Source organism: Bombina bombina, chromosome 1 (assembly GCF_027579735.1).
Source record: "Bombina bombina isolate aBomBom1 chromosome 1, aBomBom1.pri, whole genome shotgun sequence".
NCBI classification, from domain to species: domain Eukaryota; kingdom Metazoa; phylum Chordata; class Amphibia; order Anura; family Bombinatoridae; genus Bombina; species Bombina bombina.
Genome location: NC_069499.1, coordinates 200,751,454 through 200,778,911, shown reverse-complemented (window position 1 = coordinate 200,778,911; position 27,458 = coordinate 200,751,454). Strand labels below are relative to the sequence as shown.

At 39.3% G+C, this 27,458-nt stretch overlaps 1 protein-coding gene across 1 annotated transcript in view; it reads left to right on the top strand.

Moving 5' to 3' along the window:
* Positions 1-27,458, top strand: part of LOC128645074 (cytosolic phospholipase A2 delta-like) — a 183,387-nt gene that overhangs the window by 35,070 nt on the left and 120,859 nt on the right. Inside the window, exons 5-6 of the mRNA XM_053697830.1 lie at positions 20,173-20,213; positions 25,778-25,820. Of these exons, the coding sequence (XP_053553805.1) occupies positions 20,173-20,213; positions 25,778-25,820 (84 nt within the window). The remainder of the gene's footprint in view (positions 1-20,172; positions 20,214-25,777; positions 25,821-27,458) is intronic.

Here is a 27,458-nt window from a genome sequence, read left to right as displayed (position 1 = left end):
ATTTACCCCCATAAAACCATATATTTTTGAGAAGTAAACCCCCTAGGGTATTTGAAATGCTGGTATTTTCACACTTTCCATGAACTTATTTAACCACCAGTCTTTGTCAAACTTTTGGGTAGTCATTTTTTTGTGTTATTTTTCACACACATTGTACTTTAGGCATGGATTCTCAGTTCCTGTTATGTGTTACTGCCAAAAAACACCTCAATATGTGTTCAACAACATCTCCTGAGTACAGTGATACCACCCATGTATAGGTGTGTTGGGTTCTCTGGGGGCTAGAAGGCCTTATTTTTAGGAAGCGCATTCCAGTTTTTCAACTTGGAATTTTCACATCGGTCATCATGCACCCATGTCCTATTTGGGACATTTCTGAAGCCGGTCAATGAAATTTACCCCCATAAAACCATATATTTTTGAGAAGTAGACCCCCTAGGGTATTTGAAATGCTGGTATTTTCACACTTTCCATGAACTTATTTAACCACCAGTCTTTGTCAAACTTTTGGGTAGTCATTTTTTTGTGTTATTTTTCACACACATTGTACTTTAGGCATGGATTCTCAGTTCCTGTTATGTGTTACTGCCAAAAAACACCTCAATATGTGTTCAACAACATCTCCTGAGTACAGTGATGCCACCCATGTATAGGTGTGTTGGGTTCTCTGGGGGCTAGAAGGCCTTATTTTTAGGAAGCGCATTCCATTTTTTACACTTCCCATTTTCACATCCCATGCACCCATGTTCTATTTAAGACATTTCTGAAGCCGGCCAATGTAATTTACCCCCATAAAACCATATATTTTTGAAAAGTAGACATCCTAGGGTATTTCAAATGCAGGTGTTTTAACACTTTCCATACACTAATTCAACCACTAGTCTTTGTCAAACTATTGGGCATTCATTTCTTTGTGTTATTTTTCACATACATTGTACTTTAGACATGGATTCACAGCTCCTGTTATGTGTTACTACCAAAGAAGACACCAATATGTGGTCACCAACATCTCTTGAGTTCAGTGATACCACCTATGCATAGGTTTGGTGGCTTGTTTGGGCGGTGCAATGCCAAATGTCTGACATGTGTTTGTGATTTTTTTTCACATTTAACATATTTTCTTTGCCTATCGTCTTTTTTGGGGGTCTTTTAACATACCCCAATTTATTTGTTTTCCATAAATGTGATTATATTTAAAAAGTTGACCCCCCAAGGTATTATACATGGAGTGGTTTGATGACTTTGATGCAACCGTTTTAGCCCAAAAAATTGGAGAAAGTATATGGTGGTAATTTTTCAATTTTCATTGTTACAGACACATTGCTTTTTTACTATGATTTAGGAGAGACTGTTGTAAGTTATTGCAAAAGAATACTTCAGGTTGTTTTCTGCAAGGCACCCTGAGTACACCTATGCCCCCATGCATAGGTTTGCCAGGATTTTGGGAAGGTTATGTTACATGATTTTAGTTATTAAAAATGAGAGTATTTCTTCTGATAGGCCTATCTTTAGTTTGGGGCCTATCACATACCCCACTTTTATTTATTGCATTCAAAGTGTATATTTTTTAAATGTTGACACCCCAAGGTATTGTATATGGTGTGCTTTGATGCCTTTGAAGCAACCGTTTTAGCCCAAAAAATTGGAGAAAGTATATGGTGGTAATTTTTCAATTTTCATTTTTACAGACACATTGCTTTTTGACTATGATTTAAGAGAGATTGTTGTAAGTTATTGCAAAAGAATACTTCAGGTTGTTTTCTGCAAGGCACCCTGAGTACACCTATGCCCCCATGCATAGGTTTGCCAGGATTTTGGGAAGGTTATGTTACAGGATTTTAGTTATTAAAAATGAGAGTATTTCTTCTGATAGGCCTATCTTTAGTTTGGGGCCTATCACATACCCCACTTTTATTTATTGCATTCAAAGTGTATATTTTTTAAATGTTGACACCCCAAGGTATTGTATATGGTGTGCTTTGATGCCTTTGAAGCAACCGTTTTAGCCCAAAAAATTGGAGAAAGTATATGGTGGTAATTTTTCAATTTTCATTTTTACAGACACATTGCTTTTTTACTATGATTTAAGAGAGATTGTTGTAAGTTATTGCAAAAGAATACTTCAGGTTGTTTTCTGCAAGGCACCCTGAGTACACCTATGCCCCCATGCATAGGTTTGCCAGGATTTTGGGAAGGTTATGTTACATGATTTTAGTTATTAAAAATGAGAGTATTTCTTCTGATAGGCCTATCTTTAGTTTGGGGCCTATCACATACCCCACTTTTATTTATTGCATTCAAAGTGTATATTTTTTAAATGTTGACACCCCAAGGTATTGTATATGGTGTGCTTTGATGCCTTTGAAGCAACCGTTTTAGCCCAAAAAATTGGAGAAAGTATATGGTGGTAATTTTTCAATTTTCATTTTTACAGACACATTGCTTTTTGACTATGATTTAAGAGAGATTGTTGTAAGTTATTGCAAAAGAATACTTCAGGTTGTTTTCTGCAAGGCACCCTGAGTACACCTATGCCCCCCATGCATAGGTTTGCCAGGATTTTGGGAAGGTTATGTTACAATTTTATGACTTGTGATTTTAGTTATTAAAAATGAGAGTATTTCTTCTGATAGGCCTATCTTTAGTTTGGGGCCTATCGCATACCCCACTTTTATTTATTGCCATGAAAGTGTATATTTTTTAAATGTTGACACCCCAAGGTATTGTATATGGTGTGCTTTGATGCCTTTGAAGCAACCGTTTTAGCCCAAAAAATTGGAGAAAGTGTATGGTGGTAATTTTTCAATTTTCATTTTTACAGACACATTGCTTTTTGACTATAATTTAGGAGAGACTGTTGTAAGTTATTACAAAAACATACTTCAGGTTGTTTTCTGCAAGGCACCCTGAGAACACCTATGTCCCCCATGCATAGGTTTGACAGGGGTTTTGGTTAAAAAAAAACAGGCCCAATTTTAGAAAAAAATAGAGTAGTGAAATGTAAAAATCTGGCACAGTAAAAGTAAAAAAAACATCTAACTGTAAACATAACCAAAAAAAAAATATATATATATGTAACAGCAAATGTATTTATTTTTTTAAAAATTGACCATTGTATGGTACCGCTTGAAGCAGTCCCCAATGCAGAGTGCAGGCTGTCCAGGGCAATCAGGACAGTGATATATGGTGTCCCTTCTCTTCCCCCTCTTGGTACAGACTCTGCATTTTTTTTGTGGTTTCTGCTTTGTGGCAGTAGGGGGGATTTTAAAAATAAAATGGGTAGCCCCAACTCTGCTCTCTCCCATCACCGCCCGGGAAGCAGGTGCATCATGGTACAAAATCCCCGTAATAATCTGGAGCTGAAACTGTAAAAAAGTCTTTTTAACTCTGGGGTTTGCTTTTTTGAACAACAAAAAAGCGTTGTGGGTTGCAATCTGCATTAGGTAAATTGCAACCTTTTTGTACCAGGCCCTTGTCTTCCGCATAATTAGGTAGGGCTGCAGCAGCTGATCAGCCAGATCAACCCCACCCATATGCCGGTTATAAGACTTGATGCACACTGGCTTCCTTATGATCTCAGCTCTGCCACGTACAGAAACCGCCACCGTCCTCTCTGTGTGGATGGTGGTAAGAAGGTATACATCCTTCTTGTCTCTGTACTTCAGTGCCAACAGCTCCTCTTGGCGCAGAGCTGAGGTCTCCCCCCTTCGTAGCCGGGTGCGTACAAGCTGTCCTGGGAAACCTGCGCGGTTCTTTTTAATTGTACCGCAAGCTACTGTATCAAAGCAATACAGTAGCTTGAACAAAAGGACACTTGTATAAAAATTGTCTAAGTACAAGTGATACCCTTTGTTCATTAGGGGTAATATCAGGTCCCAGACAATCTTGCCAGTGGTTCCCATATGTTCTGGGCAACCTGGAGGGTCAAGGTGGCTATCCTTTCCCTCATACACCCGGAAGGCCTGAGTATACCCAGTCTCGCTGTCACAGAGCTTATACACCTTTACCCCATATCTGGAGCGTTTGGAAGGAATATACTGCTTGAATCCCAGCCTTCCCTTATACTTCATTAGGGATTCATCAACGCATATATTCCTTCCAGGTGTATAAGCCTCTGCAAACCTGGCAGAAAAGTGGGTTATCAGGGGGCGGATTTTATACAGCCTGTCAAATTGGGGATGCTCCCTAGGGGGGCACAGGCTGTTGTCGCTGAAGTGCATGAAATGCAGAATCATTTCATACCTCTTCCTCGACATAGTCTGGGAGAAAATGGGGGTAGAGCAGATGGGGCTAGTACTCCAGTAGGAGCGAATGGAGGGTTTCTTTATGATGCCCATCAGCATAGTCAATGCCCAGAATTTTTTGAATTCTGGCACATTGATGGGGGCCCATTGCTGCTTTGCCAAATATGTTCCAGGCTTTGCAGCACAGAGCTGATGGGCATATAAATTAGTTTGGGCGGCAATGTTCCCCAATATATCATCGCCCAGAAACACTTCCAGAAACTGCTGGGGGCTAAAACCTGCCACATCTATATTTATGCCAGCATTTGCTGTGAAGGGTGGGATATCTGGCCTCTGGAGATGAGGCGTTACCCACTCTTCAGCAGCAATGGCAGCAACACGCCTCCTTCTGGCAGGGGGGCTAGCAGGGGGGCTGGCAGGGGGGGTAGCAGGGGGGCTGGCAGGGGGGCTAGCAGCCACAGATACATCACTATCAGTTGAGACTGCATCTAGTGATGTATCTGAGCACATGGCAGGGTCAAAATTGGGGTCTGAGTCAGAAATAGAGGCATCTGACTCTGATGCAAGGATGGCATACGCCTCCTCAGCACTATATCTTTTCTGTGACATTTTTGTATCTGTCACAGAAAACAATTACTAAAAAAAATTAAATTAACTAAATTAATTAACTAAATTAACTAGCAAAAAAGTACAGCTATGCTACTGCCAGTGATTTATAGCGATCACTGGCAAGCTAGGGGTTAATGGCTCTGAAAATTAAATTAAATTAACTAAAGGTTTCTGAAAAGAGCCTTTTTTAAAAAATTACAACAACAAAATTAACCCCTAAAAAAATGCACAGACAGCAAAAAAGTACAGCTATGTAACTGCCAGTGATTTATAGCGATCACTGGCAAGCTAGGGGTCAATGGCTCTGAAAATTAAATTAAATTAACTAAATTAATTAACTAAATTAACTAGCAAAAAAGTACAGCTATGCTACTGCCAGTGATTTATAGCGATCACTGGCAAGCTAGGGGTTAATGGCTCTGAAAATTAAATTAAATTAACTAAATGTTTCTGAAAAGAGCCTTTGGGTTTTTAAAAAATTACAACAACAAAATTAACCCCTAAAAAAATGCGCAGACAGCAAAAAAGTACAGCTATGCAACTGCCAGTGATTTATAGCGATCACTGGCAAGCTAGGGGTTAATGGCTCTGAAAATTAAATTAAATTAACTAAATGTTTCTGAAAAGAGCCTTTGGGTTTTTAAAAAATTACAACAACAAAATGAACCCCTAAAAAATGCACAGACAGCAAAATGCAGCAAAAAAAAAGTGCACCTATGCTACTGCCAGTGATATATAGTGATCACTGGCAAGCTAGGGGTTAATGGCTCTGAAAATTAAATTAAATTAACTAAATGTTTCTGAAAAGAGCCTTTGGGTTTTTAAAAAATTACAACAACAAAATTAACCCCTAAAAAATGCACAGACAGCAAAATGCAGCAAAAAAAAAGTGCACCTATGTTACTGCCAGTGATATATAGTGATCACTGGCAAGCTAGGGGTTAATGGCTCTGAAAAGAGCATTTGGTTCTATATTTTTTAACAAATAAAAGAAATAAATCTCTCTCTCTGCTAAATACAGGTCTCTCTCTGTCTCCAACAAAATGGCAAGTGAGGAGAGGGAGGGAGATCCACACTGATCATAATCAATATTTACAAATATTGACATGATCAGACAAATGGGGTATTTTATTATTATTTATTTTTTTAGGGTGGGAGGCTCAGATTGGGTGACCCTAGCTTGCCCCTATGATGATGCAGGCTAGGGACACCCCCAGAGGCCCCATGATGCACTGGGCATCGCCATCTTGGATGCCTAGTGAAGGGGGAGGGGGGGCTATTTAGGGCTTTTTTTTATTTAATTCGTTTTTTTTTTTTTACTTTTATTTTACAAATATCTAAGTGCCTCGACCCACCGAGGCACTTAGCACACAAGCAGAGCATCAGGGGGTCGATCCCATATAAATCGTCGCCCGCAAAAGCCGGCGACGCCAATATTTACGCTGATTTGGTATCCTATATACGGCGTAACCTAGAAGTTACGCGCGTATATTTCTGCCGTCGCCCGTAGTTTTTTGGGCCATAGGCAGGTATACCAAACCAGCGCAGTTTGGTATCCAATATGCAGCGTAAGGACTTACGTGGCGAAAATGGAGAAAACTTACTCCATTTTCACCTCGCCACAAAAAGCAGCCGTAAGAAGCCTTACGCTGACTATTGGAGCCCCGTAACTCCCTAAACAAACTAGAAAATAAACCTAACACCTAACGCATGCGCAATGTCTATCTCCCTGTCAACCGCGATCTGCTAAATAAAACCTAAAACCTAACGCATGCGCAATGTCTATCTACCGGTCAACCGCGACCCCCCCCCCGAAATCCCTAATAAAGTTATTAACCCCTAAACCGCCGCTCCCGGACCCCGCCGCCATCTACATAAACTAACCCCCTACTGTGAGCCCCTAAAACCGCTGCCATCTACCTTATCTATCCCCTAATCTGACCCCTTACACCGCCGCCACCTATATAAAAATTATTAACCCCTAATCTAATCCCCCTATACCGCCGCCAGCTATATTAATATTATTAACCCCTAATGTAAACCCCTTACACCGCCGCCATCTCTATTAAAATGATTAACCCCTAATTTAATCTACCTACCCCGCCGCCAGCTATATTATCTATATTAACCCTAAGTATATTATAGTTAATATAGGTATTACATTATATATATTAACTATATTAAAAACATTATATATATTAACTATATTAACCCTAATTATATTAGGGTTAATATAGTTAATATAGTTACTATAGTATTTATATTAACTCTATTAACTCTATCTAACCCTAACTAAATTTATATTAAATTAATCTAATTAATTTATAAACTAAAATATTCCTATTTAAATCTAAATACTTACCTATAAAATAAACCCTAAGATAGCTACAATATAATTAATAATTACATTGTAGCTATGTTAGGGTTAATATTTATTTTACAGGTAAATTGTTAATTATTTTAACTAGGTATAATAGATATTAAATAGTTATTAACTATTTAATATCTACCTAGTTAAAATAATTACCCAATTACCTGTAAAATAAATCCTAACCTAAGTTATAAATACACCTACACTATCAATAAATTTAATAAACTACAAACATCTATCTAAAAATACAATTAAATTAACTAAACTAAATTACCAAAAAAAACAAACACTAAATTACAAAAAATAAAAAAAAGATTACAAGATTTTTAAGCTAATTACACCTATTCTAAGCCCCCTAATAAAATAATAAACCCCCAAAATAAAAAAAATTCCCTGCCCTATTCTAAATTAAACAAATTTCAAAGCTCTTTACCTTACCAGCCCTTAAAAGGGCCTTTTGTGGGGCATGCCCCAAAGAATTCAGCTCTTTTGCATACAACAAATACAATCCCCCTCCCCCCCATTACAACCCACCACCCACATACCCCGATTCTAAAACCACCCAAACCCCCCTTAAAAAAGCCTAACACTACCCCCCTGAAGATCTCCCTACCTTGTCTTCACCACACCGGGCCGAACTCCTGATCCGATCCGGGCGATGTCTTCCTCCAAGCGGCAAAGAAGAATTCTTCCTCCGGCGATGTCTTCCTCCAAGCGGCAAAGAAGAATTCTTCCTCCGGCGACGTCTTCCTCCAAGCGGCAGCAAAGTCTTCATTCTTCCGGCGGCATCTTCAATCTTCTTTCTTCGCTCCGCCGCCGCGGAGCATCCATCCCGGCCGACTGCTGTACTACGAATGAGGTACCTTTAAATGACGTCATCCAAGATGGCGTCCGCCGAATTCCGATTGGCTGATAGGATTCTATCAGCCAATCGGAATTAAGTTAGAAAAATCTGATTGGCTGATTGAATCAGCCAATCAGATTCAAGTTCAATCCGATTGGCTGATCCGAACAGCCAATCAGATTGAGCTTGCATTCTATTGGCTGATCGGAACAGCCAATAGAATGCGAGCTCAATCTGATTGGCTGATTGGACCTAGACCTCAAGGCAAGCCTGCAATACTGTTAGAGCAGCTGGAAGCGATTTCGATCGCTTCCAGTGCTCTGTTAAACCGACGACGTATGCCATACGTCCTCGGTCGTTAAGTGCTTTTTTTTTTTAGGACGTATGGCATACGTCGTCGGTCGTTAAGGGGTTAAGCTTTAGCTATACACACAGCTGTTATGCAGTAAATCATTGCAAGGCAACCATATATGGATCATCATTTCCCCCCTGCTTAGTGTATACTTTGGGCTACTTAGGAGGTACAGAATGCCAGGTGGCTATTTCTGTTGAACTTATTTCATTATATGCATGCAGAAACCCTATAATATAATACATGCAGAGGTATGAAACAAATCACAAAGCCATGCTCATACCATGCAGTGAAGGGCCTAATAAGTCAAACTTTTCCTTGTCTAAATTTCATACACAAGCTGACAACTGATAACTCTCAGATCTTTGTGATATAAAAAATAATTTCTCGGGGGGGGCGGAGCCAGCAACTGTTGAGGCAAGACGTGTAGCACAAGAGCTTTCTGCAATATCAACAAACATCTGGTCTAATATGAAGTATAATTGATGTTATCTGTGGAAGCTTTTTATTAGCACATGTGTAAGAAAGGAAGAGTCTCCCTAAAATTTGGTCTGGGAAGCCTTAATCTTCATTTATGATAATGGTTTGGAGCTATATCGACTGATTTGGCCACGAGGCAGGAGTAATTCCCTCTATACAAGTTGTGGCATAATTCAAGCTAAGTACTCAACCACCTATATAAACATGGAGGATTTTTGTGATCAGGTGCAAGCCGTACTTTACAAACTCGAGGAAAAACTAGACTACTGCTTCCATGACTTGCTGATTACAGTTGGGAAACAGTGTGGAGAAGAGGTCAGTTCAGCATCTAAAATGGCCGCTACATTAGATAATACCACGCACGGCGAGGCTTCCCAGCTTAGAGCAAGAGCCTCAACAACAGTGCTGCAAGCGTCATGGAGCCACTCAGAGCCTTCTTCACATGATTACCATCTGGGTATAACAGCGAGCACCGCAGAGAGGAAGAGCTCAGCTTTACTAGCTTTGCCGGGTAATGATGTTAGTCCGTGGGGCAAAATACAGCAACCTGTTAGCACCTTACCATCTACGAGAGTGTTGCGCCCTCCTACTGAGAGATGGATCCTTGGTCCTGAGCTGATTGTGGGGGTTATAGAGACTACTACGGACACGAACTACATCACATGCCTACCGGAGACAGATAGCGTTATACAGCCGCTGTCTATCATAGTCACACGCAAGCAGGGAGCTGGTGAGACAGATCTGAAGTTAATCCTGCCCTTGCATACTAACCCTGAATCTCTATCACTGTCGTTAAAAATGAACTTTCAGCTGACAGGTCACTTGTGTTTCCAGAAGCTGCAAGCAGTTAACTTGTCTCCTTCCCACTTCATTAAAGCTGGAGTTGGGTATGATTATCCCTACTACTGCTCCTCTTGCGCAGTCGGAATTGGCTAAAGTTTCTCTCTGCCTCCCGCATTAAGATTGGCATTGGGTAGTGTTTGCTAAGATTTTCTATCCCTCCTTGGACATATATCTTTGGGTTGCTAATTTTATGCTCACACCACAGATGACGACTGTAAAGTCCGATGCCTGACCCTCTTATTAATATGTCCTTAACAGCTGGTTAATATGTTATGTTCATATTTGGACGAGGCATAGTTTTTTCATTAACACATGCTCTATATGTTTTGCAATGCCTAATAAAACCTGGCGGGAAGGGCTTTTGCTTTTGGAGAAAAGAAATAAGAAAGTTGCTTAAAATTGCATGCTCTTTCTGAATTACAAAAAAAAAAAAATTGGGTTCAGTGTCCCTTTAAGCTTTAGCTATACACACAGCTGTTATGCAGTAAATCATTGCAAGGCAACCATATATGGATCATCATTTCCCCCCTGCTTAGTGTATACTTTGGGCTACTTAGGAGGTACAGAATGCCAGGTGGCTATTTCTGTTGAACTTATTTCATTATATGCATGCAGAAACCCTATAATATAATACATGCAGAGGTATGAAACAAATCACAAAGCCATGCTCATACCATGCAGTGAAGGGCCTAATAAGTCAAACTTTTCCTTGTCTAAATTTCATACACAAGCTGACAACTGATAACTCTCAGATCTTTGTGATATAAAAAATAATTTCTCGGGGGGGGCGGAGTCAGCAACTGTTGAGGCAAGACGTGTAGCACAAGAGCTTTCTGCAATATCAACAAACATCTGGTCTAATATGAAGTATAATTGATGTTATCTGTGGAAGCTTTTTATCAGCACATGTGTAAGAAAGGAAGAGTCTCCCTAAAATTTGGTCTGGGAAGCCTTAATCTTCATTTATGATAATGGTTTGGAGCTATATCGACTGATTTGGCCACGAGGCAGGAGTAATTCCCTCTATACAAGTTGTGGCATAATTCAAGCTAAGTACTCAACCACCTATATAAACATGGAGGATTTTTGTGATCAGGTGCAAGCCGTACTTTACAAACTCGAGGAAAAACTAGACTACTGCTTCCATGACTTGCTGATTACAGTTGGGAAACAGTGTGGAGAAGAGGTCAGTTCAGCATCTAAAATGGCCGCTATATTAGATAATACCACGCACGGCGAGGCTTCCCAGCTTAGAGCAAGAGCCTCAACAACAGTGCTGCAAGCGTCATGGAGCCACTCGGAGCCTTCTTCACATGATTACCATCTGGGTATAACAGCGAGCACCGCAGAGAGGAAGAGCTCAGCTTTACTAGCTTTGCCGGGTAACGATGTTAGTCCGTGGGGCAAAATACAGCAACCTGTTAGCACCTTACCATCTACGAGAGTGTTGCGCCCTCCTACTGAGAGATGGATCCTTGGTCCTGAGCTGATTGTGGGGGTTATAGAGACTACTACGGACACGAACTACATCACATGCCTACCGGAGACAGATAGCGTTATACAGCCGCTGTCTATCATAGTCACACGCAAGCAGGGAGCTGGTGAGACAGATCTGAAGTTAATCCTGCCCTTGCATACTAACCCTGAATCTCTATCACTGTCGTTAAAAATGAACTTTCAGCTGACAGGTCACTTGTGTTTCCAGAAGCTGCAAGCAGTTAACTTGTCTCCTTCCCACTTCATTAAAGCTGGAGTTGGGTATGATCATCCCTACTACTGCTCCTCTTGCGCAGTCGGAATTGGCTAAAGTTTCTCTCTGCCTCCCGCATTAAGATTGGCATTGGGTAGTGTTGTCCTTAACAGCTGGTTAATATGTTATGTTCATATTTGGACGAGGCATAGTTTTTTCATTAACACATGCTCTATATGTTTTGCAATGCCTAATAAAACCTGGCGGGAAGGGCTTTTGCTTTTGGAGAAAAGAAATAAGAAAGTTGCTTAAAATTGCATGCTCTTTCTGAATTACAAAAAAAAAAAATTGGGTTCAGTGTCCCTTTAAGCTTTAGCTATACACACAGCTGTTATGCAGTAAATCATTGCAAGGCAACCATATATGGATCATCATTTCCCCCCTGCTTAGTGTATACTTTGGGCTACTTAGGAGGTACAGAATGCCAGGTGGCTATTTCTGTTGAACTTATTTCATTATATGCATGCAGAAACCCTATAATATAATACATGCAGAGGTATGAAACAAATCACAAAGCCATGCTCATACCATGCAGTGAAGGGCCTAATAAGTCAAAACTTTTCCTTGTCTAAATTTCATACACAAGCTGACAACTGATAACTCTCAGATCTTTGTGATATAAAAAATAATTTCTCGGGGGGGGCGGAGTCAGCAACTGTTGAGGCAAGACGTGTAGCACAAGAGCTTTCTGCAATATCAACAAACATCTGGTCTAATATGAAGTATAATTGATGTTATCTGTGGAAGCTTTTTATCAGCACATGTGTAAGAAAGGAAGAGTCTCCCTAAAATTTGGTCTGGGAAGCCTTAATCTTCATTTATGATAATGGTTTGGAGCTATATCGACTGATTTGGCCACGAGGCAGGAGTAATTCCCTCTATACAAGTTGTGGCATAATTCAAGCTAAGTACTCAACCACCTATATAAACATGGAGGATTTTTGTGATCAGGTGCAAGCCGTACTTTACAAACTCGAGGAAAAACTAGACTACTGCTTCCATGACTTGCTGATTACAGTTGGGAAACAGTGTGGAGAAGAGGTCAGTTCAGCATCTAAAATGGCCGCTATATTAGATAATACCACGCACGGCGAGGCTTCCCAGCTTAGAGCAAGAGCCTCAACAACAGTGCTGCAAGCGTCATGGAGCCACTCGGAGCCTTCTTCACATGATTACCATCTGGGTATAACAGCGAGCACCGCAGAGAGGAAGAGCTCAGCTTTACTAGCTTTGCCGGGTAACGATGTTAGTCCGTGGGGCAAAATACAGCAACCTGTTAGCACCTTACCATCTACGAGAGTGTTGCGCCCTCCTACTGAGAGATGGATCCTTGGTCCTGAGCTGATTGTGGGGGTTATAGAGACTACTACGGACACGAACTACATCACATGCCTACCGGAGACAGATAGCGTTATACAGCCGCTGTCTATCATAGTCACACGCAAGCAGGGAGCTGGTGAGACAGATCTGAAGTTAATCCTGCCCTTGCATACTAACCCTGAATCTCTATCACTGTCGTTAAAAATGAACTTTCAGCTGACAGGTCACTTGTGTTTCCAGAAGCTGCAAGCAGTTAACTTGTCTCCTTCCCACTTCATTAAAGCTGGAGTTGGGTATGATCATCCCTACTACTGCTCCTCTTGCGCAGTCGGAATTGGCTAAAGTTTCTCTCTGCCTCCCGCATTAAGATTGGCATTGGGTAGTGTTTGCTAAGATTTTTTATCCCTCCTTGGACATATATCTTTGGGTTGCTAATTTTATGCTCACACCACAGATGACGACTGTAAAGTCTGATGCCTGACCCTCTTATTGTCCTTAACAGCTGGTTAATATGTTATGTTCATATTTGGACGAGGCATAGTTTTTTCATTAACACATGCTCTATATGTTTTGCAATGCCTAATAAAACCTGGCGGGAAGGGCTTTTGCTTTTGGAGAACTCCATATATTTTACCTCATACTTCTCAATTGACTGTTACGTTTCATACAGCACAATATAATTTGTTCATTCATGTTTTTCATTATCTTCTTAAAGATATCAACTACAGTGATAGAATCCATGCTCTGTGCATTATATGGTCTATACATACTATAAGGGACAAATGTATTAGAAAATGGAAGGTATAGCTCTAGTTCAAGTTTGCTTCAATATTTCTGCAATGTATATTGATAGCACTGCGTTAGATTATTGTGCTAGTTCTATGTTTTGTAATGCTTGATAAAATCTTATGCATAGAAGTTTTTGGTTGTTGGTGAACTCCATACAGGGTTCCTCACACCCCCCAGTTTACTGTTACAACCCATAAGACACAATTTAAACTGTTCATTCAGGTTCTTCACTATCTTCTCACAGATATGAACTACAGTGACAAAATCCATGCCCTATACATTTTATGCTATATACCTATTGTAAGGGCCACATGTATTAGAATATGTAAAGTATAGCTTTAGCACAAAAACCAATTCTCCACATTATGACAGTCTGTATAGGACATTAGCATTTATTTACTATAATAGGAGTGGAGTTCACGTCTCAATTACTATAGCTGGCCTTTTAGTTCTGGTATTGTTATGGTTATCACTGAGAATCCTAACTTTAACGTATCAATTGTATGCCCAACTGTATAACTTTTCTTTCAGCTGAATAGATGACTTAAATATACCAATATTGAGGGTTATATCTTGTTGTAAATGTTATTAATGGGTAATTCCTGCATGTTATGAATAGGAAATTGTTTTCTCCCATATATTCAGAACCTAACAAACGGTTGATCACACTTAGGCCTAGATTTAGAGTTCGGCGGTAGCCGTCAAAACCAGCGTTAGAGGCTCCTAACGCTGGTTTTGGGCGCCCGCTGGTATTTGGAGTCAGTGATTAAAGGGTCTAACGCTCACTTTTCAGCCGCGACTTTTCCATACCGCAGATCCCCCTACGCCATTTGCGTAGCCTATCTTTTCAATGGGATCTTTCTAACGCTGGTATTTAGAGTCGTTTCTGCAGTGAGCGTTAGAGCTCTAACGACAAGATTCCAGCCGCCTGAAAATAGCAGGAGTTAAGAGCTTTCTGGCTAACGCCGGTTTATAAAGCTCTTAACTACTGTACCCTAAAGTACACTAACACCCATAAACTACCTATGTACCCCTAAACCGAGCTCCCCCCACACCGCCGCCACTCGATTAAAATTTTTAACCCCTAATCTGCCGACCGCCACCTACGTTATACTTATGTACCGTTAATCTGCTGCCCCTAACCCCGCCGACCCCTGTATTATATTTATTCACCCCTAACCTGCCCCCCACAACGTCGCCGCCAGCTACTTACAATAATTAACCCCTAATCTTCCGACCGCAAATCGCCGCCACCTACGTTATCCCTATGTACCCCTAATCTGCTGCCCCTAACACCGCCGACCCCTATATTATATTTATTAACCCCTAATCTGCCCCCCTCAACGTCGCCGACACCTGCCTACACTTATTAACCCCTAATCTGCCGAGCGGACCTGAGCGCTACTATAATAAAGTTATTAACCCCTAATCCGCCTCACTAACCCGATCATAAATAGTATTAACCCCTAATCTGCCCTCCCTAACATCGCCGACACCTACCTTCAATTATTAACCCCTAAACTTCCGATCGGAGCTCACCGCTATTCTAATAAATGGATTAACCCCTAAAGCTAAGTCTAACCCTAACACTAACACCCCCCTAATTTAAATATAATTTTTATCTAACGAAATTAATTAACTCTTATTAAATAAATTATTCCTATTTAAAGCTAAATACTTACCTGTAAAATAAATCCTAATATAGCTACAATATAAATTATAATTACATTGTAGCTATTTTAGGATTAATATTTATTTTACAGGCAACTTTGTAATTATTTTAACCAGGTACAATAGCTATTAAATAGTTAAGAACTATTTAATAGTTACCTAGTTAAAATAATAACAAATTTACCTGTAAAATAAATCCTAACCTAAGTTATAATTAAACCTAACACTACCCTATCAATAAAATAATTAAATAAACTACCTACAATTACCTACAATTAACCTAACACTACACTATCAATAAATAAATTAAACACAATTGCTACAAATAAATACAATTAAATAAACTAGCTAAAGTACAAAAAATAAAAAAGAACTAAGTTACAGAAAATAAAAAAATATTTACAAACATAAGAAAAATATTACAACAATTTTAAACTAATTACACCTACTCTAAGCCCACTAATAAAATAACAAAGCCCCCCAAAATAAAAAATTCCCTACCCTATTCTAAATTAAAAAGGTTACAAGCTCTTTTACCTTACCAGCCCTGAACAGGGCCCTTTGCGGGGCATGCCCCAAGAATTTCAGCTCTTTTGCCTGTAAAAGAATAAATACAATACCCCCCCCCCCCCAACATTACAACCCACCACCCACATACCCCTAATCTAACCCAAACCCCCCTTAAATAAACCTAACACTAAGCCCCTGAAGATCTTCCTACCTTGTCTTCACCATCCAGGTATCACCGATCCGTCCTGGCTCCAAGATCTTCATCCAACCCAAGCGGGGTTGGCGATCCATAATCCGGTCCAGAAGAGGCTCCAAAGTCTTCCTCCTATCCGGCAAGAAGAGGACATCCGGACCGGCAAACATCTTCTCCAAGCGGCATCTTCGATCTTCTTCCATCCGGTGCGGAGCGGGTCCATCTTGAAGCAGGCGACGCGGATCCATCCTCTTCTTCCGATGTCTCCCGACTAATGACGGTTCCTTTAAGGGACGTCATCCAAGATGGCGTCCCTCGAATTCCGATTGGCTGATAGGATTCTATCAGCCAATCGGAATTAAGGTAGGAATTTTCTGATTGGCTGATGGAATCAGCCAATCAGAATCAAGTTCAATCCGATTGGCCGATCCCATCAGCCAATCAGATTGAGCTCGCATTCTATTGGCTGATCGGAACAGCCAATAGAATGCGAGCTCAATCTGATTGGCTGATTGGATCAGCCAATCGGATTGAACTTGATTCTGATTGGCTGATTCCATCAGCCAATCAGAAAATTCCTACCTTAATTCCGATTGGCTGATAGAATCCTATCAGCCAATCGGAATTCGAGGGACGCCATCTTGGATGACGTCCCTTAAAGGAACCGTCATTAGTCGGGAGACATCGGAAGAAGAGGATGGATCCGCGTCGCCTGCTTCAAGATGGACCCGCTCCGCACCGGATGGAAGAAGATCGAAGATGCCGCTTGGAGAAGATGTTTGCCGGTCCGGATGTCCTCTTCTTGCCGGATAGGAGGAAGACTTTGGAGCCTCTTCTGGACCGGATTATGGATCGCCAACCCCCGCTTGGGTTGGATGAAGATCTTGGAGCCAGGACGGATCGGTGATACCTGGATGGTGAAGACAAGGTAGGAAGATCTTCAGGGGCTTAGTGTTAGGTTTATTTAAGGGGGGTTTGGGTTAGATTAGGGGTATGTGGGTGGTGGGTTGTAATGTTGGGGGGGGGGGGGGTATTGTATTTATTCTTTTACAGGCAAAAGAGCTGAAATTCTTGGGGCATGCCCCGCAAAGGGCCCTGTTCAGGGCTGGTAAGGTAAAAGAGCTTGTAACCTTTTTAATTTAGAATAGGGTAGGGAATTTTTTATTTTGGGGGGCTTTGTTATTTTATTAGGGGGCTTAGAGTAGGTGTAATTAGTTTAAAATTGTTGTAATATTTTTCTTATGTTTGTAAATATTTTTTTATTTTCTGTAACTTAGTTCTTTTTTATTTTTTGTACTTTAGCTAGTTTATTTAATTGTATTTATTTGTAGCAATTGTGTTTAATTTATTTATTGATAGTGTAGTGTTAGGTTAATTGTAGGTAATTGTAGGTAGTTTATTTAATTATTTTATTGATAGGGTAGTGTTAGGTTTAATTATAACTTAGGTTAGGATTCATTTTACAGGTAAATTTGTTATTATTTTAACTAGGTAACTATTAAATAGTTCTTAACTATTTAATAGCTATTGTACCTGGTTAAAATAATTACAAAGTTGCCTGTAAAATAAATATTAATCCTAAAATAGCTATAATATAATTATAATTTATATTGTAGCTATATTAGGATTTATTTTACAGGTAAGTATTTAGCTTTAAATAGGAATAATTTATTTAATAAGAGTTAATTAATTTCGTTAGATGTAAATTATATTTAACTTAGGGGGGTGTTAGTGTTAGGGTTAGACTTAGCTTTAGGGGTTAATACATTTATTAGAATAGCGGTGAGCTCCGATCGGAAGTTTAGGGGTTAATAATTGAAGGTAGGTGTCGGCGATGTTAGGGAGGGCAGATTAGGGGTTAATACTATTTATGATAGGGTTAGTGAGGCGGATTAGGGGTTAATAACTTTATTATAGTAGCGCTCAGGTCCGCTCGGCAGATTAGGGGTTAATAAGTGTAGGTAGGTGTCGGCGACGTTGTGGGGGGCAGATTAGGGGTTAATAAATATAACATAGGGGTCGGCGATGTTAGGGCAGCAGATTAGGGGTACATAGGGATAACGTAGGTGGCGGCGTTTTACGGAGCGGCAGATTAGGGGTTAAAAAAAATATGCAGGGGTCAGCGATAGCGGGGGCGGCAGATTAGGGGTTAATAAGTGTAAGATTAGGGGTGTTTAGACTCGGGGTACATGTTAGGGTGTTAGGTGCAGACGTAGGAAGTGTTTCCCCATAGGAATCAATGGGGCTGCGTTAGGAGCTGAACGCTGCTTTTTTGCAGGTGTTAGGTTTTTTTTCAGCTCAAACAGTCCCATTGTTTCCTATGGGAGAATCGTGCACGAGCACGTTTTTGAGGCCGGCCGCGTCCGTAAGCAACTCTGGTATCGAGAGTTGCATTTGCGGTAAAAATGCTCTACGCTCTTTTTTTGGAGCCTAACGCAGCATTTGTTTTAACTCTCGATACCAGAGTTAAATTTATGGTGCGGCCAGAAAAAAGCCCGCGGAGCGTTAACAGCCCTTTTACCGCCGAACTCCAAATCTAGGCCTTAGTATTTTCATCCCTCATTATAGATACAGTCAAGGTATTGTAGCTGTACATCTTTTGCAACAGTCCGTACAGTCATGTAATTTAGTGCATATGTAGGGACACTAGCACTCATGGTATTGCGGCATTCTCATATGTACCACTAGGGATTGCCTCTTCATTAATGCAACATAGCCATCTCTGGGTATAGGGCCCGTACCCGGAGGAAAACATCAATTTTGCAAATATCTCATGTGTATGATGTGTCTATGCTGTATTATTATTTGTATACATACTATGGGTGTGACTGTTGATACATAGCCTCTAACTTAAGTCTGAGTTGATAACCGTTGAGCAGCTTGTAGCGACCCCTGGGTTGAATTTCCTAACATAAAGGGTTCTGTTCTAGTTTTTGTTCCCTCCCCCCCCCCTCCCCTTCCTTCAACTTACAGAGGCGCTGATCTGATGTTAAATACTATATTCTAAGGAAAGACTATATTCTAAGGTGTAAAGCCTATTTTGTTATCCTACCTATATATTTATTCTGGAGAGGAGGTGACTATATTAGATCACTCTTATTCACTCATTTTGGTGAATTTTCTCGACGGGGTTTATCCGCTATTTTGCACCTACACACATAGATTTATTTCTGTTGGGCTCCTCTCCTCCCTTTCCCGCCGGTACTGGTTGCCTGCGGGTCATACCCCTACTCCCTTTTCCCTTATCGCCAGTAGGTGGCATTTCCCTAGGAGAGGAGCTCATCTAGAAACCCCCTATATATGGTCTTATACCATGTATCATACCATATGTCTCATATTTTATATTACAGGCATCCTGATACCCCTCTTTGAGAATAACTGCTCCAGATTGTAGTCTTGTGCATACTATACATAAAAGCCCAGGGACTCTTATCAGGTTCTTATTTAAGTATACTTATAGAGTTCAGCTATAATGTTAGCAACCCGGGAAACTGGTAGTTCCAATATAATTTATACTCATCTGGAAGCCCCCTATATCTCATTATATACCATGTATGCCATCATTTGTTTTATATCTCATAGTGCATACATTCTAATACCCCTCTTTGAGAATAACTGCTCCAGACTGTAATTTTATTTATTTTATACACAAAAGCCCAGGGATTTTTGTCAGGTTTTTACTTAAGTATACCTATAAAGCTCAGCCATCCTGATAACAACTTGGGAAACTTGTTGGCTCCAATATAACTTATGGCTCCGCCCCTCCACCCTCTCCTTTAACTACCGTTCACCCATACTGTAAGTGAACAAATAAGCGGTGTTTATCCGCAATGGTTTATAATCTTCTCTTATATCCCTTTTTTATCTATATAGAATTCAAATACTTCTTTATGTCATATTTAGTCTACCATACCATAGGATGTACAAGCTGTTATGGATATTTAAATTGTGAATGGTTCTTTTCTTTGTCTGTATTGTAATATAGGAAACAAAACGAAAAAGAGGTAATGCCAGAATGTGATTACTCTATGTTATGCTAGAGGTTTATGGCACGACAGAGCCACAGAGGTGACGTGTTTCAATTCTATGTATAATGTTTATTTTATGTTACCCTTGTATATCTGGTATTCCTCAATAAAAAAACTTTGATTCTAAAAAAAAAAAATTTCTCAAGATTTTCTGTTTTTTCTCTTTAGTGCTCTGAAGAGCTCCAGGTGGAATTCATGATGGTGCCTATGTGAGTAATCGTGTATCATAAAGGGAAATGTTTTATTAGTGAGAAATCAGTTTAAACACAGTTAGGGCTAGATTCCGAGTGGAGCGGTAGTTTGTGCTCCCATTCACGCATTAACTCCGCTTGACTTCGGCTTTTTGCCTTACTCAAGCGCAGGTACGGAGCTATTCGCTGAACAAAGCTCACTATTTTACAGAAACAAAAATTTCAAAAAGACGATATCACAGCGTCCCCTGCTTGTTGTTTAACTCTGCTGTTTCTTACGTATTCATCTTGCAAATTAACTGACAGGCCTCCACCTGATAAGTGAATTTCAATGGTCAATAATCACATTGAGCGCTGCCTGAAAATTTAGATTTAGAATTTTTTGGTAAAAGTTTATTTGTTGTACTATCACAAAGGATTGTATTTGACTCCTCCAAATATTCCCTAGACATAATTACTTTGCACCTCCCTTATCAGCTTCTTTTATTAAAATGTTTTGTTGTGGTCATAGTCCTTTTTAGAGACTTAATAAGAGATAATAATAAGTTTATTATTTTATTGAAATAATCAGTTAAAGAGCTCTCTTTTTTTGGTTTATTGGTGATTAAATTGTAAAGGGGATGGTAGCATTGGGTATAACTCATAGTCTCTGGTAACTAGTTCCACAGTGCCACATCATACTTTCAGTAATTCCAAAAAGACTTCCCAGAGATGTTGAAATCTCCATCCTTTCTTACATTCTTTTTCTCCTGTTTCTCTCCCCTACCACCTTTACTTCCTCTGAATCATCTGGGTATCTATTTCTCATTTATTCCAATTGTTTTCTTTTAGTGGTGAAAAGTGATTGTGATTTGATCCTTTCGGGGAACTCTTCCTCAATCTTCGTGGTATATGTCTTGATTACTTTTGTCCAAAAAAGTCTAATTTGAATTAGATGCTTTTCTTAACTTTATGTGTCATCCTTGAAAAAGTTTTGATTAGCAGTGAAACGATCACGGATTGCTGTCACTCTGGGGAAGTACACTGTAGCTGTTTTTGTTGGCTGCTGTGACTGGCATGAAATTTGTTTTTAATGTGGAATAAATCCTGGAGTACTTTTGTGTATGGGATACACACCCTGTGAGGGTTATACTTTGAGCCAACTGTGTACGGTTCTATAGGAGGGGAAAAAAAGTTTATTTTTACCTAACAATATCACACTATCTGCTTTCTGCTTCTTTTTTTAAAAAGGGGAAATTACTTCCAAATAAGAAGTTTGCTTCAAATAGTACTTTTTGGTGTTTTTTTGTGTGGCTTTGACATAGTAGTTTGGCAATATATATTTTTTGGTTTTGTTTGTTTGCCTATACTATTACCTGTACTCACATATTCACACCTGATTCATATTTTTTATTTAGTGGAGACGTGGTATAAAATTAAATGTATTTTTGAATACCATTTCACCAATTATAGGATGTTTCCTGCATAGTGACGCCATATTCTTGTGAAGATTTAATAAAGGCTGCTGATACAAATTCTTCTTAAATACTATGACCTAGATTACGAGTCTTGCGTTAGCCTTAAAAAGCAGCATTGAGAGGTCCCAACGCTGCTTTTTAACGCCCGCTGGTATTACGAGTCTGGCAGGTACAGGTGTACCGCTCACTTTTATTCCCCGACTCGAGCTTACCGCAAATCCCCTTACGTCAATTGCGTATCCTATCTTTTTAATGGGATTTGCCTAACGCCGGTATTACGAGTCTTGGAGAAAGTGAGCGGTAGAACCTCTCCTGTCAAGACTCCTACCGCATTTAAAAGTCAGTAGTTAAGAGTTTTATGGGCTAACGCCGTAACATAAAACTCTTAACTAAAGTGCTAAAAAGTACACTAACACCCATTAACTACCTATTAACCCCTAAACTGAGCCCCCCCCCACATCGCAAACACTTAAATAAAGTTTTTAACCCCTAATCTGCCGACCGGACATCGCCCCCCTTTAATAAATATATTAACCCCTAAACCGCCGCACTCCTGCCTCGCATACACTAGTTAAATATTATTAACCCCTAATCTGCCGTCCCTAACATCGCCGACACCTACCTACATTTATTAGCCCCTAATCTGCCGCCCCCAACGTCGCTGCTACTATATTAAATTTATTAACCCCTAAACCTAAGTCTAACCCTAAGTCTAACCCCCCCTAATTTAAATATAATTTAAATAAAACAAAATAAAATTACTACAATTAAATAAATTATTCCTATTTAAAACTAAATACTTACCTATAAAATAAACCCTAAGATAGCTACAATATAACTAATAGTTACATTGTATCTTGCTTAGGGTTTATTTTTATTTTACAGGCAACTTTGTATTTATTTTAACTAGGTACAATAGTTATTAAATAGTTATTAACTATTTAATAACTACCTAGTTAAAATAAATACAAAAGTACCTGTAAAATAAATCCTAACCTAAATTACAATTACACCTAACACTACACTATAATTAAATTAATTACCTAAATTACCTACAATTAACTACATTTAAATAAAATAAACTAAAGTACGAAAAAAAAACCCCACTAAATTACAGAAAAAAATAAAATAATTACAAGAATTTTAAACTAATTACACCTAATCTAATCCCCCTAATAAAATAAAAAAGCCCCCCAAAATAAAAAATTCCCTACCCTATACTAAATTACAAATAGCCCTTAAAAGGGCCTTTTGCGGGGCATTGCCCCAAAGTAATCAGCTCTTTTACCTGTAAAAAAAATACAATACCCCCCAACATTAAAACCCACCACCCACACACCCAATCCCCCCTTAATAAAACCTAACACTAACCCCTTGAAGATCACCCTACCGTGAGACGTCTTCACCCAGCCGGGCACAAGTGGTCCTCCAGAGGGGCAGAAGTCTTCATCCGATCCGGGCAAAAAATGTGTTTCCCCATAGGAATCAATGGGGCTGCGTTAGGAGCTGAACGCTGCTTTTTTGAAGGTGTTAGGTTTTTTTCAGCCGGCTCTGCCCCATTGATTCCTATGGGAAAATCGTGCACGAGCACGTTTAGCCAGCTCACCGCTACCATAAGCAGCGCTGGTATTGAGGTGAGATGTGGAGCTAAATTCTGTTCTACGCTCACCTTTTTTGCGGCTAACGCCGGGTTTAAAAAAACCTGTAATACCAGCGTTACTTTAGGTGAGCAGTGAGCTGAAACTAAGCGTTAGCACCGCACCCCTGTTACCGCAAAACTCGCAATCTCGGTGTTTATGTTTAGTATTGGATTCTACGTGAAGGTATTACATTATTTTGTTTCTTGCTTAATCAAGATCAATTCCTAGGGCCAGAAGCTGTTACCTCGGGAGTGAGGCACCGCCATTCTATTTACACAACAAAATCACTAGTTGCGCCTAATTTTGAGTATTGTATACAGACCTGGAGGACATCTGTCCATAAGGATATAAATAAACTGGAACTTTTTCAAAGGAGGCCTATTAAAATGGTACATCTAAAGAATACATTTTACAAAGAAAGACTTGATAACCTAAATATGTATAGCTAAGGAGGAGAGAAGGGAGACAAGTGATAAGATATAAACCTTCAAGTATATTAAGTGATTTAACGCTGAACTGAAAGTATTTTTCACAAAAAAAAAATTATCTCATACTGAAAGGTAGTAGGTTCAGAAGGAATTTGTAGAAGTAGTTATTGAAAGAAAAGGGTGGTTGATTCATGGGGGCCGATTTATCAATGTCTGGGGTCATGATCTGCTGTAGCGTATAATGTCCACCAGACATCGCTGAAAGCCGACAATATGCGCTGTTGGCATTTAACATTGCAAGAGCAGTTCTGGTGAACTGCTTGTGCAATGCCGCCCCCTGCAGATTCGCGGCTAGCAGGGGGTGTCAATCAACCCGATCGTACACGATCGGGCGGATTGCAGACCGCAGCCTCAGAGGAGGCGTATGAGTTAAAGAGCAGCGGTCTTAAGACCACTGCATCTTAACTCCTGTGAAGGCTCGCAGGGAAACAGCTGCATTGGGGCTGATTCAGGCCACGATAAATCGGCCCTATGGAATAAACTGTCACTAGAGGAGGTAACGACAGACACTGCCTTGAATAAGCATACGTCTATCCTACAAACTAATTAAAGGGACATTACATTTCATGTTCCTCTCTCTAATTATAAGTGCCACCATTTTGGAAATTAGATTAATCTGCAGGTATCTGAAGAAGAGTTGCTTCATATCCTCAATACTATGCTTCTTTACATTTAAAGGGACATAATACTCATATGCTAAATCACTTGAAACTGATGCAGTATAACTGTAAAAAGCTGACAGGAAAATATCACCTGAGCATCTCTATGTAAAAAAGGAAAATATTCTACCTCACAATTTCCTCAGCTCAGCAGAGTAAGTTCTGTGTAAAAAGTTATACTCAGCTGCTCCCAGCTGCAGGTAAAAAAATTAAAAAAATGAAGAAATGAACAGCAGCCAATCAGCATCAGCAGTGCTGAGGTTATGAACTCTTACTGTGATCTCATGAGATTTGACTTAACTCTCATGAGATTTCATAGTAAGCTTCCTTTACCTGATTGGTGAAATAATATGAGAGTGCATGAAGCTCATCCTTTCAGTTGTCCCGGGACAGACATACTAATATGCTGCTTAGAAATCCTTTACAATGGGAGGTGGCTACTGAGGAACTTTTGAGGTAAAATATCTTTCTTTTTTTACATAGAGATGTTCAGGTGATATTTTCTAATCAGCTTTTTACAGCTATGCTGCATCACTTTCAAGTGTTTAAACATTTGGGTATTATGGCCCTTTAAGCTTACACATTATATGAAATGTGGGCAGACTTGATGGGCCTATTGTTCTTATCAGTTCTCTATGGAACAGTATCCTAATGGATTTCTGTTAGAGTTGAGTTTCTTTTCATCAATTTTTTGATGGCAGCACTATATTCACTTTGCTCCATTTTCTTCATATCCCTCAATATCTCAGACAAAATATCCTGTAAGTAAGAACATTTTAACGTTGGACATTTTGGCATCTGCACACTCAAAACAATAAACAACATACTTCCACTGCAGCAATGTGAATCTAGGGCTTCCCAATTAAGATTTGGACTTTTTGATTTCCCCTTATATATAATATAAATTATATACATTGCAGTATACTAAACTGTGTCATTTCTAAAGATTTAGACAATATTGAAAGAAATATATCTGTTCACTGTTCCATGTCTAAAGCAAATCTAGAGTACATCAAAAATAAATCTATAAATGATTAATTATATTGGTAACATCTGTTTACAGAAGGTGTAAATTATAGATCAATTATAAATAAACTACAGTCAATTATTACTGTAGGTGGTTTCTTGCATATCTTCATTGATGAAAACTCTATTATTTAAAATAATCAAATATATTACATTTTAATAGAAATCAATGCAATTTGCCGTTAGCATCTATTTTGGCTATTGACAAAAAGACTAAATATACTATTCAACATTCAATTAGAAAGGGTGGAGTTATTATATATAAAATAAAAATATGTATTTGATTATAAAACGTGTAGTTTTATTTTACAGACCAGAACCACCCAAGAAAAGTTTAACCAATGGTGTTCTAGTGGTAAGTAAACTATGTTTTGCATAGTTTGTATTTACTGATTTCTTTTGACTAATAAATCTGTATTGGCATTTTTCTGAACAACATAAAACATACGAAAGGAAAACATTTTTACAAAATGGAGGAAATGTTATAGATCAATAGATACAATGTGGTTGATTTAACAAGCAGTGGATGCTGCATCGACGCCCCTTAGTTTCTGGTCTGCCAGAAACGGAAGTTAAGAAGCAGCAGTCGTTAAGGTGGCGGACTGAAATCATCCCGATATCGGAATGATTGACACCCCCTGCTAGCGGTCGTTTGGCTGCCGGTGAGCAGGGAGCGGCATTGCACAAGCATTTCAATAGAAATGCTTGTGCAATATTAAATGCCAACAGCGTATGCTGTAGGCATTTAGCGAGGTTGAGCGAATCATGTCATCTCGACCTATGGTATATCTACCCCAATATGTGTGTTGTGCAAATATCAACTATGTATAAACTATAAGGATAACATTTAGGGCCAGATTATGAGTAGCGCGCTAACAAACGAGCAATATTGGGTTTATCATGGCTGCTTGTGCACGTCAGAAGTAGCGCTCTTATTACGAGTTGAAAGTTAATGCAAACGAGTGAGCTCAATTGCAATTTATGCTAGAATGATTAACGCAACCTCTGAGCTCTGGTAACTGTTACACAAAACAAAAAAGTGTCACAAAACATATCAAAAATACATTACAAAGTACAGATATATATATATATATATATATATATATATATATATATATATATACATACATACACTGTATATAGATAGATAGATAGATAGATAGAGAGATGATAGATAGATAGATAGATAGATAGATAGATAGATAGATAGATAGATAATGTGTGTATAGATAGATAATGTGTGTACATATGTATTTATATGTGTATATATGTCTGGAAATACATATACACACAGCCAATAGGATTGAAGTTCAATCCTATTGTCTGATCCAGTCAGCCAATAGGATTGAGCTCGCATTCTATTGGCTGATTGGAACAGTTATATTGTTATTAGTTATATTGTAGCTAGCTTAGGGTTTATTTTATAGGTAAGTATTTAGTTTTAAATAGGAATAATTTAGTTAATGATAGGAATATTTATTTAGATTTATTTAAATTATATTTAAGTTAGGGGGTATTAGGTTTAGGGTTAGACTTAGATTTAGGGGTTAATAACTTTAATATAGTGGCGGTGACATTGGGGGCGGCAGATTAGGGGTTAATAAGTGTAGGTAGGTGTCGGCGACATTGGGGAAGGCAGATTAGGGGTTAATAAATATAATGTAGGTGTCGGCGATGTTGGGGGCAGCAGATAAGGGGTTCATAAATATAATGTAGGTGGCGGCGGTGTCCAGAGCGGGAGATTAGGGGTTACAATTTTTATTATAGCGTTTGCGATGTGGGAGGGCCTCGGTTTAGGGGTTAATAGGTAGTTTATGGGTGTTAGTGTACTTTTTAGCACTTTAGTTATGAGTTTTATGCTACGGCGTTGTACCATCAAACTCTTAACTACTGACTTTTAAATGCGTTAGGACTCTTGACAGGGTAGGGTGTACCGCTCACTTTTGGCCTCCCAGGACAGACTCGTAATACTGGCGCTATGGAAGTCCCATAG